The sequence below is a fragment of the Chionomys nivalis genome, chromosome 25 (genome assembly GCF_950005125.1).
Source record: "Chionomys nivalis chromosome 25, mChiNiv1.1, whole genome shotgun sequence".
In the NCBI taxonomy this organism is placed as follows: Eukaryota; Metazoa; Chordata; class Mammalia; order Rodentia; family Cricetidae; genus Chionomys; species Chionomys nivalis.
The window spans coordinates 4555591-4572769 of record NC_080110.1 but is presented as its reverse complement, the minus strand read 5'-3'; the positions used below and the strand labels follow the sequence as shown (position 1 = coordinate 4572769).

General features: G+C 43.7%; 1 protein-coding gene across 3 annotated transcripts in view; it reads right to left on the bottom strand.

Moving 5' to 3' along the window:
• Positions 1-5500: 5500 nt before the first annotated feature.
• The window catches only part of Washc3 (WASH complex subunit 3), a 34795-nt gene continuing 23116 nt past the window's right edge, over positions 5501-17179 (bottom strand). For all 3 annotated transcript variants that reach the window (XM_057757826.1, XM_057757827.1, XM_057757828.1), the window contains 2 exons: positions 12537-12601; positions 5501-6600 (listed from right to left, as the gene is read on the bottom strand). In XM_057757826.1, the coding sequence (XP_057613809.1) occupies positions 6516-6600; positions 12537-12601 (150 nt within the window). In that variant the 3' untranslated portion in view covers positions 5501-6515. The remainder of the gene's footprint in view (positions 6601-12536; positions 12602-17179) is intronic.

Here is a 17179-nt window from a genome sequence, read left to right as displayed (position 1 = left end):
ATATTCCTAAAATACCTAAATCACTATCTAAAAACTCCTGGAGGTATTAAGGATACAGCTGACATGCATTAACCTAATAGACGTGGTTTACAGTAAGTTCATAGCCAACATCTACTGAAGTGAAGAGAAACTCAAGTCTGCAAAGATCAGGCACAGGACGCAGTGGCCTCCTTTCTCCACACCTCTGTTCAACACAGCACTGGGACTGTTAGCTATAGCACTAGCTACTCACACAACTAAAGGAGATCAAGGGGACACACAATGGAAGGGAGGAAATCTAAGTATCTTTATTTGCAGATGATACGATAGTATACTTAAGTGGCCTAAAATTTCCAGTGGGAAACTTGTACAGCTGATAAACACTTTCAGCAAAGTAGCTGAATACAAAATCAACACCCCTAAATCAGTAGCCTTTCTCTGTACAAGTGGCAAGTGGCCTGAGAAAGAAATCAGGAAAACGACACGTTCCCCACTAGCCTCAAATAATACTAAATATCCTGGAGTAACTCTAACCAAGCAAATGAAAGATTTGCATGAAAAAAAAACTTTAAGAGATTGAAAAAGATATGAAAAGATGGAAAGATCTCTCATGCTCATGGACTGATGGGCATAGTAAAAATGATCCTCCAGCCGGGCGGTGGTGGCGCACGCCTTTAATCCCAGCACTCGGGAGGCAGAGGCAGGCGGATCTCTGTGAGTTCGAGACCAGCCTGGTCTACAAGAGCTAGTTCCAGGACCGGCTCCAAGTTACACAGAGAAACCCTGTCTCAAAAACTCAAAATAAATAAATAAAAATAAAAAATAAAGAAAAAAGATGACCTTCCTATCAAAAGCAGTCTACAGATTCAATTCAAACCCCATGAAAATTCCAATACAATTCTTCACATATCTTGCAAGGATAGTTTTCAGCTTCATATGGAAACACAAAACCCAGGATATCTAAAATAACCCTGAACACCAAAAGGACTCTGGAGGTGTTGCCGTCCCTTACCTCAAATTGTACTATCCAGTTATAGTCATAACTAGCGTGGTTATGGCATAAAAAAGAAGACATGTTGGCCTATGGAACCTAACTGAAGACCCAGATGTAAATCCACACACTTATGAACACATGATTTTTGAGGGGAAAAAAAAGCCAGACGTATACCCTGGAAAAAAGACAGCATCTTCAACAAATGGTACTGATCAAACTGGATGTCTGCATGTAGAAGAAAGTAAATAGATTCACATAGCATGAATAATAAAAACCCAGAGACAGATATGGGGTTAAAGATCAGAGAAGCAGAGCAGTAAGCCACTAGAGAGACCTTTTATCTCTAGCAATGCTCAGACTGAAGGGGAGATCCTCAGACTGCCCAGACTGCACTGTCTCCACCAAACCTCAGACTCCACACTCTGGTGCATTTCAGTTGTATTTTAATAAATAAAACTTGCCTCTCTGAGTTTTTATTAATTGTGCTTTACCACATTCCTGTCTCTCCTTTATATTCATCCCTCTGCCCTGCCTTATCGCTCCTATCTCCACCTCCCTAGAGCTGGGATGAAAGGTGTGTGGCTCCCAAACACTGAGAATAAAGGTGTGAGCCACCCCACCTGGATCTGTTTCGTGTAGATCAGGGTGACCTTGAACTCACAGAGATCCGTCTGCCTCTGCCTCATGAGTCCTGGAATTAAAGATGTGTGCCACCATTTCCTGGCCTGTAGTGGCTGAGCTCCGCACTCTGATGCTCAGGCAAGCTTTATTTATGAACATACAAATAGAATGTCACTACAGATTCATATCTGTCACCCTGCACAAAACTCACGTGCAAGCGGAACAAAGACCTAAAACCAGATATGGCTACCTGAGAGAAGAGAAAGTGTGGGAGCGCTCTGGGCGCCCTGGCCCAGGAGACGACCTCCTGAGGGGAACACTGTTAACACAGGCACTAAGATCAACAACTAATACATGGAGCTACATGCAAGTGAGAAACTGTAAGGCAACTGGAAACATTATTTGGACAGAGTGGCGGTCGACAGAATGGGGAAACATTTTACAAGCTACGCATCTGATAGAAGGTTAATATCTATGTAAAGAACTCAAAAAAAAAAAACCCTACATATCAAGAGAATAAATAACCCAGTTTAAAAACGGAGTACAGATCTAAACAGAGAATTTTCAAAAGAGGACTCTCAAAATTCTTAGTCATCAAGGAAATGCCAGTCAAACTTTGAGATTCCATCTTACACCTGTCAGAATGGTTAAGTCAACAAGACAAATGACCGCTCATGCTAGTGACGATGTGGAAAAGCGGAACACTCCTCCATTGCTGCTGGGGGTGCAAACTTGACATGGCGGTTCCCCAGGAAACTGGGGACTGACCTACACTGAGATTCAGCTACAGGGTATACGGGAATATATTGACCATGGCATGATGAATATTAAAGAAGAGTTCATATTTCGGAAGAGAGAATGAGGATAGATACTGTTCTTGGTGTATGAAATGTTCGTTGACAAAGGGGGGGAAATGAAGCCTCATTAATTCAATAACCATTGAATACCTACAACGTACAAAGCTCTAGTCTAAGTGCCAGCTTAACTGAGAAGGCCAAGGTTGCAATTACACTAAAAGTCTAATTAAAGCCGCGGCATTGAGAACTGGAGGGATGGCTCAGTGGTTAAGTGTGCCTGCTGCTCTTCATAGGATGGGGTTTCCGTTCCCAGCAACAATGTGGCAACTCCTAACTTTCTGTAACTCCAGTTCCATCCTGTCCAATGCTTGCTGCGATGACCGAGTAACAGGAACAAAACTCGTCTCTTCTTTAAAAGGTGAACTCTCTCAGGTGGCGCGCTTTGGACATTGCAAAGTAGGTGGCCCAGGACAGTGATCCCCCACAATCACTGAGGTGATGGTGACTCTTCCAGGACACTGCCCACACAGGGAAGAGGAAATCAGGACCCTTGACAATGTCCCTGAGTTGAGCAGAGTTCAGAGTATAAAGATACCAAAGTGGTGGGAGTCAGGGACCAGAGTACCTGGAACTAGAGACCAACAGAGAGTTGTCCTTGGGTCTTTAGCTAAAATTTAGTTAGCACGTGGGTGTGAGCAAACTATCAAAGCTAGAAAAGAAATCATGAAAGGAGCCATTGGGGCATCCCCAGAGCACATAGGGCGGTATCCTTCATGTTCCCATGGGCTAGAGAAAGCCTTCCTCACACATGAGCAGCGCCCTCAAGAGAAGGAACTAGTCACGCCAAATAATCCCTAACCTAAAAGACGGTTTTAACCACAAAACTTGGAAGTTTCAAAACCAGGCAATTAGGCCCAAGTAACTCAACAGTCATTCCAGTAAAAGACCAAACCAATTAAGATCATATGACCATATAGAACATCCCCAAAACTGCTGGTGTGACTGTGGGGAAATGCCTTAATTGCTAATTGACATGAGAGGTCCCAGCCTTCTGTGAGGAGATGCCAGCCCTGGGTGGGCGGGCCTGGGCTGTGTGAGAAAGGCGGTTGAATGATGAAGGGGAAGGAAGCCAGAAGAAGCTGTGTTCTGTGGTTTGGCTTCAGTTCATGTCTTAGGGTTCCTGCTTGAGGTCCTGTCCTGACTTCCCTCATTGCTGTCTTGTTACTTCAAAGAGTAAGCTACATTAAACCTGAAAATGAATGGAATGTACGCAATGTAGCAATGCTGAAGCAAGTGTGGGCAGTCCAATTGTGGAGGTTCTGTTGAACTTGTCCATTTGTTGGACTTGTCTGTATTGGGCTTCATGGTCTAAATTGACAAGGATGACTGACAGGTCTCTTCCTCTAGAGGGCGCCAGATCTCATTACAGATGGTTGTGAGCCACCATGTGGTTGCTGGGAACTGAACTCAGGACCTTTGGAAGAGCAGGCAGTGCCATCTCTCCAGCTTCATTTCATTCAAATTAAACCTGTTCCTCCCCTAATTGGTTTGGTCAGTATTTGAGCGTAGCATCAGAGGGTGCAAACTAGGAAAGTCAGAGTGGTACAGCTGGTTCCAATCACTCTTCTGTTTTTAACTCTTTTGCGGAGCCCCCAGAATGATTTCCATGGTGGCTGCACCAGGTTTACTCCCGCCAGCGAGAGCTGGATTCATGTTTTGCCACGTCTTTGCTGTAGTAGTGGGCCCAGAGGCTCGTGCATTTGAACACTTGATCCCTGGTCGGTAGCACTGTTTGGGGAGGTTCTGCTGGAGGAAGTACATCACTGGGAGGTGGCTTTGAGTGTTTCTAGTCTCCTCCCAACTCTACCCAACTCTAGTTCTCTTCCTCTGCCTGCCACGTGTTTGAACTTGAGATCCGTTTCCTGCTTATGCTGCTGGGCCTGCCTGTCACAAGGAACTGTAGACTGAAATAGATCATTTTTAAGTTAGGTTTCGTCAGAGTATTTTATCAAAGCAGCAGAAAAAAATTGACTATTTATAATTAATATTTATAATTAAAATTATTGCTTAAAGGATTTCTTGTGTATGTGTAGGGGGGCTATAGTATGGAAGATAAAAGAATTTAAGGCTCTGCTGATTAGACATAAATTACTGAATTCAACAGAGTAAACAATAGGTTTAGGAGAAACAATAATTGCAGCTGGGACCTTTACTTGGGAGTACTTTGGATGTCCAGGTGAATCTGTTCAGGATCAAAAGAGATCAGCACAGCTGGAGCTTGGGGGCGGGGCCTGTACGTGAGATGGCGCTTGGGGGTGGGAGTCTAGACTTGAGACAGAGATTTGAAGAATCAGCTCATAGCAGGTTAAACTATGGACCTGGAGGAGATAATCAAGGACATGTACTCATGGCGTTTCAACTTAGTTATTTTTCATGATCTTCCAATTTTCCTTGGAAACCTATTCACATTGTTTATTTTGTCCTTTTGACCCCTGCATGGCTGGCGTCTAATGTTAATAGCTCCCTTGCCTTCTCAAATATTATGTTCTCTCTCTCTCTCTCTCTCTCTCTCTCTCTCTCTCTCGCTCTCGCTCTCGCTCTCGCTCTCGCTCTCGCTCTCTCTCTCTCCACACACCTCTTAGGCTTAAAGCTATCCATGCTTTCCCAAGGCTCAAGAGAGGTGCAGGGATGGGTGGTCCTGGTTGAGTTTATGCTATTGATCGTTGTGTTCTACGATCCTGTTAAACCTGTCTGGGCTTCAGTAGGGTTGTTTTGTTTTGTTTTTATTACAATGGACATCCTAAAGGATTGATAACGTCATCTTTCTTCTTCACAGTCTCTACATCTCTTCCTTCTCCTGCCTTACTGTGGCAGCTAAAATCTTCAATACATATGAAGCTGAATACCAATATTTCTGGGCCTACTGAGCCTTGCATTTCATTGTTTGGCTTATTTGTGCTGGCTGGGTACCAGGGTGCTAGGCAAGCCCTTGGTCACAGAATGAACCTCCCAGCCTGGTTTGTTAAAATAATAAAGTAAGTATTGGCTGATTTTCAAGTGGAATCTGTTCTCGTATTTGTGGGATAAATGCTACTTGAATGAATTATTAACCAACAGATTTTATTTTAGCACAATCTAAAATGTATATAGTTAGTATACACACACCTATAAATTCACCTCATGCCTCATCACAGCTTCCCATATTTTTAAGATCTTGCTTTAGTGATACATTTGTTAAATTAATAAACCAATATTAATGTATTATTTTTAACTAATCTAAAGATTATATTGAGATCCCCTATGCTGGGCAGTTCTATGGATTTTGACAAACATACACTAGTTCTGCACACAGTAGCTTCAGTTTCTTCAGGATCCCCCGTGGTTGGTAGTCGTTCTTCTAAAACGGCTGGAAGAGAAAAAAGCCAACGCCTGTCAGCTTGAGTTCAGCTGTGATGACAGAAACTACGGCTTGTCTCATCAATCTTCTCGGGTGGTCTTTCAAGAGCACGACTCGATATCCTCTTTGAAGTCTTGGAGATGAGAGTAGACAACACGGAATTCAGGCAGATCTGGGCAGTCCAGGGCACCCCGAGTCAAACGTCTTCATCTACCCTGTGTATTGCATCCCTCATTTCTACTTCTGGTTCCATTAACACCTGTAGTAAATAGTTCTGAGCTCTTATTTACTCACAGCAACACTTATCCAGGTATTTCATTCCGGCTACAGTTTCATGATCATCTTCACGGCTTGGGAAGCTCGTTTTCCCATGGAAAAGCGCATCCCAGAAGCGCAGGGGCAGCTACTGTCCTTGCAAGCCACTCTTTCCCCCAATGGGCTCTAGAAATTGCTTCGGGACCTCAGTTCTAACCAACTCCCTCTTAGAATGTTTATTGAATCACCTTAGTGTTTGTAGCACTCTCGTAGCAATTTAGGTCTTTAATTAGAGCATGTTATTTGGTTAACAAAAAATACTGGAAGCTGATAAACGTTTTATTTTTTTAACAGAAGAAGGCTGGGGTAGGTGCGTGGCCACTGGATGACACTGTCACTAAGCGTGGAGTTCAGACTCTTCCACAGACTCTAAACATTTACACATTTTTGTGATCCTCATCCACAGTTCAACTCAGTCGCTGAAAGAGGAGTCACTGTCTGAACTTTCTTCTATGGCTTTTTCAGTTGCACCATTGGGCACCGGAGCATCTGGCTTCCTGGAAAAAAAAAGGGGGGGGGGATTTAAAGATTTTCCCAACCAAAGACAAGCTTACAAACTGTGAATTAGGTTCATCGTACAGTACTGTTTGTTGCTAATAAACCTGTCCGGTCTGCGTGTTTACAGAACCCTCCGGTACTGCGCCCCAGCTCGCTGCCTCTGACTTCGGCATGCCAGGCAGGGATGACTGCCTAGCTCCGCAGGGGCCACAGCTCTCCTGCCAGCCCTTCTGCTGCTTCTCCTTCAGCACTCTGCGTCGCGGTGCCATGGAGACAGAGATGCGACGTGGACAAGCTGGCATGCCTGGTGTTGAGTCCCTGCAGCCTCAAGTGCACACTGAGGCACAGATGGGAAAGTGAGGAATGGAAAGACAAACGGAAGCTCTGGAAACCCAGAAGCAGAAAGGAGCTTGAGAACGGCTAAGAAGCAGAGGCCACGTGGAAGCGTTGTGGGAAGGGGTGCAGAGTTGTGGGGAGGGGGGCAGCACGGTCAGAGCAGGCTCTTAATGTCCACGGGGCATTTTCACTTAGTTTTTGTTCTTGGGTGTTTTCTCTAGTGAACAAGTATAAAAAGTCTGAGTTGGAAAAAAAAAAAGCCTCAAAGAGAGTGCATCAGGGAACACCAACTGCTTAAACCCCAACTTCGTGTGCTAAAATAAACAAAAATGAAAAATTATAGTGCTGTTAAAAGTCATGGTGAGGGCTGGACAGATGGCTCAGGTGATAAAGTGTTTGCCTTGCAAGCGAGAGGACCGGAGTTTGGATCCCACACCATGCAGAATATTTATGCAAATTTCCATGATTCATACATGTCAATTACCACTTTTGAGTATATTACCAGAATAGCAAAATTTAACTATCTGCAGCACTGTTTGCACACCCATGTTTATCACTACCCTACTGACAAGTCGTGGAGCCAGTCTCGCTGGTCATCAGTGGACTGACGAATAAAGTGTGCAAGGAACTGGAGGCTACCATGTTAAATGAAATAAGCAGGCCCCTCAAAGGCAATATCATGCTTTCTCATATGTGGAATCTGGGAAGATATGATAATAAATCAGGACTCTTGGCAAGGAGAGGAAAAAGGACAGCAGAATAAGAGAGAGCAACAGGGTGTGTGTGTGTGATCGAAATGCATTATTTTTTGCAATTGACATGTTAATAAAAAAGAAAAGTGCTGTATGTGCAATCATTCATGGATCTGCATGAGCTGCATTGTACAGAAGGGAGGAGATGCACCTTCTTCTTCCACTGTGGATGCCCACTGCCCCATTTATTAAGGAGGATGTTTATTCTCTAATGTATATTTTTGTCATCTTTGTCACACACCAGGTGGCTGCTGCTACATGGGTTTACCCCCGCGAGTCCTCTGCTCTGTTCCACTATCTACGCGTCACTACTAAGGCTCTCAGTATAAACTGGAGTCAGGAATGGCGATGCCTCCAGCGTCACTCTCTTCGCTGCTGATTGTTTTCATACCCAGAATCTTTTGTATGAATCTTAAGATGGTTTTCTCCTTCTCTGAAGAACGCTATTGGAACTCTGACTGAGGGAATCACAAATCACATCGAATCTGTAGACTGCTGTGGGAGGTCGACCATTTTCCTGTCATTTCCCCAATCCCATCCACTTTGTATTTCAGTCACATGAGGCAGGCCTGGTCCATTACAGCAAGACATTTGTTTTCCTGGGGACTCAAGATGTGTATGTTTCTTTACAAGCCAGCTTTGGGTTATGGAGCAGAAGCAGCTTAATTTTATTCAGTGGCAAAAACTAAAAACTTCCCCATGGCTCTCTTAGTTGGATTCAGAGGAGAGAGCTCAGTAGTAGGAGGCAGACGGTGTAAGGTGGTAGGGAGGAGAGGAGGACGTCCACAGTCACCAGCCCTGAGACTCCAAGTCTCTAGTTCCTGTGCACTGTCTGCACCTCTCAGCTACGGGCCACTAACTTCCCTTTTTGCTCAAGCTAGCTTAAATGGGTTTTATAATTTTGGAGATGAAGACAGTTTAGAACCTACATATATTGATTTAATATTTCTTTGTTAAAAGAAGATTTAACTTTGTGTTTAAAACCATAAGCACTTAAAGGATATAAAAATCAAATAAACATTCTTTGGGGAAATATGCAGACAGTTTGAAATCACTTTTTTATTTTCTTTACAAAGCAGTTCAATTTAATTTAAACTGTATTCCAAAACAGTGTTAGAAAAACTATGGCTGAGCAGGAGGTGATGGAAGGCTGGACTATTTACCCAAGTGTATACAGACATATTTAAATTATAAAAGAAGTCATAAACTTGAGCGAAAGTTGGTATATATACATATAAAAAATTATAGAAGATTTCATAAATTTGAGAGGGAGTTTGTGGGTACATAAGTAGTTGGAGGGTGGAGGGAGGAGTAGAAATGATTAAAAAAGACACCAGTGATCACTAATTAAGAAAATACCCTATAGCCAGATCTTACGGAGGCATTTTCTCGGTTGAAGCTCCCTCCTCTCTGATGACTCTAGCTTGTGTCAAGTTGATTTAAAACCAGCCAGGACAGGTGGGATGGAGCCAGGTGAACAGACCTGACTAGCTTGCTCAGCTTCAGATCTGATCCCCAACACAGAGTAAATAAATAGTCTGTTCTTTGCTACATAACTGGAAATAGAGATTTTCAGTTTGAAAAAGCAGAGTATACTTTTGAAAGGTCATATTCTGTATATGAAATATGTCCATTGAAAACATGATGGTATATACAGGCAACTCAGGAGTATAAACAAGTTGTGGCCCCAAAGCTCGGTAGAGCCATGGTTTGGAATATTCACAAACCACAGCAGCGTTCATTAAAGCTCACTGCTTGTCCAGAGCTCTACCGAGCACCTGCATCACTGCTGAGGAGCCGGGCCGTTCTAGTTTCCATTTCAAAGATCAATTCGTGGTTCAGAGATAGAAAGTGGCAGGGCAGACTGTCACCCTGGCTGCCTCCGGCTGACTGTCTCTAGTCTAATGTAGCCCGAGCCTCCCTCACCATGAACTTGCTCCTGAGACGCATGGGACCAAAGGCCACTCTGTCTGTCATTCTAGATGAACAGATGTCGTCATTACTGGGTAATTCTGACATTAGTTCTGAGACACGAGGGGTGAAACTTCTGTTTCCTGGTACAGAAATCTAGGCATTGATTCAAAGTTTTAAAAGCATGATTTACTCATTCTGTATTTCTGGGACAACATTAAAGCAGATGAATCTCTGAATAGAGGTTAATTAAGTTTCAATTTCATCTTAAACTAAGGAAGACAGTGACATTCCCACGTCTTTTTATGTCAGTAGCACCAAAACTAATCTTGAGAAGCCGGGGATTTAAAAAAAAAAGTAATTAAAACAATCAGAAGCATCAAACAAATACTTGTTCGGTAATTATCAAACATTTTCATCAGTTTTGTAGACATCTCAAGTTCAAGGATGGGCATAATTTTGCAGTAAATTGCCAGGCTTCCTCATGCAAACTTTCCTTTAAGACACTGTGCGTTCTGTCTCCAGCTCTGGACGTACAGCAGCCAGTCCGACAACATGCTTAGAGACCAGGTTGTTTCTCCCTCAACTCCAGTTCTGCTCTCTGTCCAGACCAGACAGATCTAGACCAGCTCTTCTAACAGTTATATGAGTTTGCCTTACTACCTGGAGCTAATAAAAACAGAAAGTGTGTGTTTATACTCTTAAAGAAAAGACAATCAGGACAATCTTTACTCAAAGTTCTTGGATGAGGTTTATTTTGTACCTAAGATTCTAAATAAAACTACATTCCCCTTAGATGGTACATTTCCTTCTTGAACACCACGTCAAACTTCTCTCCTTGAGTGAAGGTCCCTATTTTGTGTAACTCCGAGTCCACAGCCCCAGACTTCCTCTGTGAACAAGGTGGCTGCTACATCACAATAAGCTAATGGAGATGTTGTAGCGGTGACTGCATAAGTGAGTCAGTCCATTCCAACCAGTGCCCCTGGGGGCCAGTGGCCTATACCTATGAGGTAATGGGTCAGAAGGCAGCCTCTCGGCTAGGCCATGTTGTTACTGGAATCCTACCCTACAAGTTGGCATCCACCTCACATCTGAATGTTTCTCAGCATTTACAGACAATGACATACACCGTGCCATTGCTAAGGGTGCTATAAGAGCACAGTGGGTGTGTGTGGGCTTCTCCACTGGATAACCGCTTACAGATCCCGTAAGGTGACAATACCCAACACTCTAGGCCAATAAGATAGGGGAAAGGGGTTCCAAGGAGAGTTAAAAACGTCAAAAGGGAGTAGAAAGATGATATATTCAGAAAAACACAGGTCATTTGCAACGGCTGCACAAAATGAACATGGACAGAATCAGCAAGAGCTTGAGAAGCAACCCAGGACGCGATGGGAAAAGCATTTGCACGCAGCAGTTAGACACGTCGAAGGCAAGAATGAAGTTATGAACAAATACACGCGGCTTTATTGGGAGGGCTTGAAGGTGAACACAAAAGCCAATCAGGTGCTACTACGATAACCAGGTGAGAAATGAAGGGTCACGGGAACAGCAAGAGGTACGCGGGCATGTGGAAGGAGGGAGGCGACACCAAAACTGAGAAAAACTATAGCAACTGACATCACAGGACAGGGGAGAGGGAGGGAGCAAAGGTGATCTTCAAGTGCTCGTGTGGACAGGGTGAATGAAAGGACCGTGTACTAGGCTTCATCTGGGAAGGAGATGAATGAAGCCACCAGCGGCCGAGGACTGGAAACGCAGCTGGTGGAGATACTTATAGGACCCGGGCTTTCCTGTCTCTCCAGAGTGAAACATCACCATTTTAAAAGTCATTTGTTACTATTTATGACCTATTGTGTATTTCCAGAAGCCAAAAACATCCCAACTGATGGTAAATGTGCTTATACAATCAAGTACCCAAAGGGATTAAATCCAAATGTTCCATTCTTATTAAAATACATGCCACAATTCATCTACTTTTCAAATGTCAGAAACAATTTCCAGAACACATAGTAAACATGCCCAGATACGCTGTGCTCAATTCACCAAGCCACGCTACTGGAGTCGATTCTTCGGCCACTTGGAAACACACCAAATGGACATACATGTTGGAAAATCCATTGTTGGCAGCTTTATAGGCATTCTTGAATTTCACATTTTTGAAGATAAAATATGAGAAGATGACTTTTATGATATTTCATTTCCAAAATGCACACCTTTTCCTGAAATGCTGGAGCCAAGAAAAATTCCAGAGCATAGTGCTAGCACCGCCTGAACGCCCGGGAACACGGGGTGAAGGAGTGCTCCAGCTAGACAGACTGTTACAAGTATCTGGAGACGTGTAAAGCAGACTTGTGAGGAACCCATTAAGATATATAACTTATTGAGATGAACCATATGGCCAGCCTGGCTTGGATGAAATGAATTATTATCAAAGTTCTGAGCCGTGATTTCTTAGCATATCTAAAAAGTATTTTATAATACACATTCAACTGACACCTATTTCATAATAACCATTGTGTGCACTGCTTATGTGAGTCGTTTCTCAGCCCTGTGTCATCTAGGCTGCCACAGAATACTCTGCTTATGTATTATGACCTTAAGTGAGAAGAGGTGGATAATATCTTGTCACATCAACCCCCTAGGAAATGTCAACATGGAAAAAAACAACGAAAACCAAATGCCCATCTACCAAATTCTGACCAGTTTCACTACTGAATTTCCTCTCCTGAGGTGTACAAGGGCTGATTTAGTAGCCTAGGATATTTCCTTTTCTTTTCCTTCCTTTCTTTCTAACATAGCAGGGACATCATTTGGAGAACGATATTCTCAACTATAAACACTGTATAGGAAACAGTAGGGAAAGCTCAAAACATTTTTTGTTGACAGATCTGGTACCTTGTCAATAGGATTTTATTAGAAATACTACTTACTCCAGCAGGTCTGGATCCAGCCCTTCGGATATCATTTTGTTTCTGATTGCCATCACTGGAACCCCCTACGCAAAAGTCAAAAAAGAAATTCAGTTATAAGAAAGCCTTCTTCGTCATTCCCATGAACGACCTGAAAGAATACACCGAGGTTCCTCATTATTTAAAGCACGCCCCCCCTTTGCTTCTACTGCTGCGTGTGCGAAGCATCTCAAAGACCTCCGGGCACATTCACAGCGACCTGAGGAACCAGCACTGTCTAATCCATGCACACCCAAACCAAGTCATGTGAACCATCTTATCGCCACTTCTGCCCCGCAGGATGAGGAGGTTTACGTTCTCATCCAAAGAAAGAAAGCGACAGGGCTCGGATGACGAGACATCTGGCTAACCTGATAGGATGAGTAGTTGGCTACGCTTTTCAAACAGAAACAAAGGTCTCAGAGCTTTTCAAAAAAGAGCGCACACCAATGTAAATGCTTGTGTAATAAGCAAACATCCATATTTCATTTCAAAACTTTTGGAATGCACAATCCAAGTAATGTATTATACATTTTCTCAGAACACTACACACATGAAGTAGGGACAATACAGGTGGTAAACTGAAGAACACTGAGAATGCAGGAATATCTGCATTCAGGTTAAGAATAGCAAAACAGCAAGGAAAGGAGACATGAGAAATGAATACAAATGCATTTGAAAAAAAAGAACTCATTTGATGTGAACACACTCCATAACTCCACATTACTGAGTGTGGATGTGTCAAGACCTTTGGCGGCAGTAAATGTCCTCTGAAAGCAGCACACTCCAAGATTAATTCAAGTTAAAATGCACGACGAATCTGAGGTGTCTGTCAGCACTCGCCTGTGCTGTAGCAGGCGGTTCTCCTGAAGCCTTGGTTCTCTACAGAGCATGAGGACTGGGCCCCGTGCACACTGCCAAGCCACACGGCACGCTACCAGAAACACCTCCACTGTGTTCAACACTAGTGCATGCTAGGAGCTGTAGAGCCTTTGGACACTCTTGCAGAAACAACGGTTTGATTACAGAAAACAAACGTTAGTCATGATTTCTCACTGTTATTCCTTGGGATATAAATGTCAAAATAGCATAATTTGGGTTGCAGTATGTTCAAATGCTTGAATTTAAAAATTGTTGAGTTTGATTAAAGAATAGTTTGGGTTGGATATGGTTCCGTGGTAAGGGTGCTTGCAGCTCTTCCAGAGGCACCTGGAGCGGGTAACCAAGATGGTAAGACAAGCCCTACTTTTGAGGTATGTTTTCTAAAACTAAGACTTGAGTAAAATAGAGTTCAAACCCAAATCTACTACTTAATTTTACACAAGGGATCAGTCTAAGTGATCCCTTAGATCCCTAAGAAGGGATCACCCTTCTCAGAGAAACTTCTTTTTGCAGTGAATGCTGGTCAATAGAACTGCAACAGGCCTAAGCGCCCTGGAGTGCTTGGCTCCAAACGGGATAGCTACATCACACCCGCCGTCACAATGGCCAGGGACCGTCATGGAAGACAGGGCAGAGAGAGACTGCAAGAGGCCGGGGGTGCTGCTTCAGAACAGAGTTTCCTAGATGAGACAAACACCGCACAGACGAGCTCTCAGTTCCCCTGGCTGCCTGCACAAGACCCATACAAGATGGAACCAGTCCAAAGGACAGCATGGATGGGGAGGGCCAGGGGAGCTAAGCAAGCACCACTGCTACCAGAACAGCTCTGGCAGTCATTGGCGGCCATGGGAGGGAGACTCAGTTTTCTTCAGGGATGTAGGCCCTGGTAGGCTGCCCCTACGGCACACACACACCGGCCGTGCTCCAGCGGCTGCCCCTACGGCACACACACACCGGCCGTGCTCCAGCGGCTGCCCCTACGGCACACACACACCGGCCGTGCTCCAGCGGCTGCCCCTACGGCACACACACACTGGCCGTGCTCCAGCGGCTGCCCCTACGGCACGCACACACTGGCTGTGCTCCAGCGGCTGCCCCTACGGCACACACACACTGGCCGTGCTCCAGCGGCTGCCCCTACGGCACGCACACACTGGCAACGCTAACTGGTCTCAGTGCACTAAGAACATTGCAGAGGACATGAGCAGGAGCTTGGAGATGTAGGGTGATGATTCAACTATTCAGGATAACAGAATGAAAAAGTTTAGAGCATTTCATTTTCCAAAAGTACTGACGTTCTAAGGATAAGAGGGAAAAGAACAGAGTTCATGCCACATTTCCTAAAAGCAGCAACAAAAAGAACCAAACAAGCTCTCAGCTTCTATTAAGTATGATCTGATGTCAGGTCTTTCTACGAGCACAGCTATGTGATTTATTTATCATATGTTAGTGTAAGCCACAGGACATCACTGGAAAGGTCACAAAAATAAATTACAAAACCCAGGAAACAGAAGGGAAGAAAAATGAGGTTTAAAAAGAAAAACTGAAACAAAACAAAAAGCACAAACCTGCAGCATCAGCATCTCCTAAAATACTGCACAAAAGTGTCCATGGGGCACAGGGGAGGGAGGTGCCTGGAAGCGCACAGGCGAGAAGCAGAGATGTTGGCAGAACAGATAAACTCCCCATTTTAACGGATCTATGGACCTGATTATGGAGAAAGAGTAACAGACATCTGAGCCTGGAGCTCCATATTTTAACCTGATGTTTCTGGAACCAGCCACAGAAGGAGAAAACAGAAATACTCCAAGTTCAGTGAGCCTCTTGTCACTTTTGTATATTGGTATAACATACAAAATACACCCATTTTTCCACCGTTCACCCCTGCAGAGGCTTCTGATCACACCATGATGTAAATCTCATAAAGCTTGATAAACAAATGAAACCAGTGATTGGGCCTGGGTTCCGAGCACGCATCCCCACCGGACCTGCTGCTGTGTGTGCGGCTCGGACATCTCTTGTTTGCTACATTCCTGGGAGGACGTCACTTGTCAGCTGTCAGAAAGAAGCGTCCAATGTCTGATCACAAGGAGACAAAGCTACTGGTGGTCTAAGGAGGACACAGGAGACCTTGACATGAAGTCTACGGAGCTGTGGGGTTTTCTTTGGCAAGTCATGAGGGCAGCCCGTCCAACAGAAGCAGTGAAGGGGAGCGGAGGCAGCCATGGGTCTGCATTTGCGTCACTGGAGAAAGTGTGCAAAGAAGGCACGCTAATGAAATTAGGACGGCAGCACCAATGGTTAAATGCTAGTTTCTTATATCACAAAACTGTTTGGAGGTCTCCAGGCCTGCCAAGATTTACACAATAATCTGTTACTGTGTTAATGAGAACCAAGCTACTAAATCTCTCTATCAGCCATGTTTTAGATTTGAAGGGGGGGAAAAGGGGACTTTGCTTCTTGAAAAAAAAATAACAAAATCAAATCCTTATATTTTAGGCTTTTTCCTATCATTTTATGAACATGAATCCAAAAATTTAGTTGTAAGAAGTGGAAAATAGGAAGTTCTTTCCTTACACAGAGCAGGCATAACACAAGTCTACTGAACTGCTGGTCGGAAGGAGAACTTGTTCTCCATAGGAGTGGTGGCGACACCTCAACCCAAGCATCCAGGCTCAGGCAGAGGTACCAAGTCTACGGAGCTGCTGATCGGAAGGAGAACTTGTTCTTCATAGGAGTGGTGGCGACACCTCAACCCAAGCATCCAGGCTCAGGCAGAGGTACAAGTCTGGGGCAGTCTGGGTTACACAGCAGGACTCTGTCTCAAAACCACTTTTCATTTGCAAAGAAAGAGTCATGCAGAAACTGTGGGATGCTATGGGCTAAAAAGGGAGCTACTACGTGCTAACAAGCTGGTAAACTTGTTTAACAAGTTGGTAAAATCGACTCAACCGTATCTTCGCCTTTTGATGTTTCAAAAGTCCTGTTTTTATTCATTTATTTGTTTGTTCAGTTGTTTCTTTTGAGACAAGATTTCATGTAGCCAAGGCTTACCTTCAAATAAATTTATATAGCTTGGAGCTAGCCATGAATTTCTAATCCTTCTGCCTTCACCTCCCACATTGTGATATTATAGGTATGTACTTCCATGACTAAGAATGCCATTTTTAAAATTTTACTTATTTTTATTTTATGTGCTATGGTATTTTGCCATGGCTGTCAGGTCCCCTGGAACTGGAGTTACAGAGAGTTGTGAGCTGCTAGGAATTGAACCCAGGTCCTTTGGAAGAGCACTAAGTGCTCTTAACTGTTGAGCCATCTTCCCAACCCAAGAATGCCATGTAAAGTTTTATATAAAGTGGTATGATTTTATGTTAAGGGTAATATTTTCAGATAAATATTACTTATACACTCAGATAAAAATATATGCAATGTTTGCTGACCAAATCATAAAACAAAACACATGCTCAATGATTTTCTTCTTCCCCTGGAAGCTTCCAGTAAAGGAATATGAAATTAATTTAAATAAACATCTTCAAGACTTTAACATGAATATGGCTATCTTAAGAAGGAAGCTTTACAAGACTTTACAAGACAAGTTACAAAGACTTGTCCAGATCCAGAAAATGCTGTGGTCTCATATTAAGGTGGAGACTGTTCCTGCTAAGTGTTTCTGTCTTGAACCTGCGCGTGTATGTGGGTCACAAGTCTTCAGTATCAAACAGTCACTTCTGTGAAAAGGA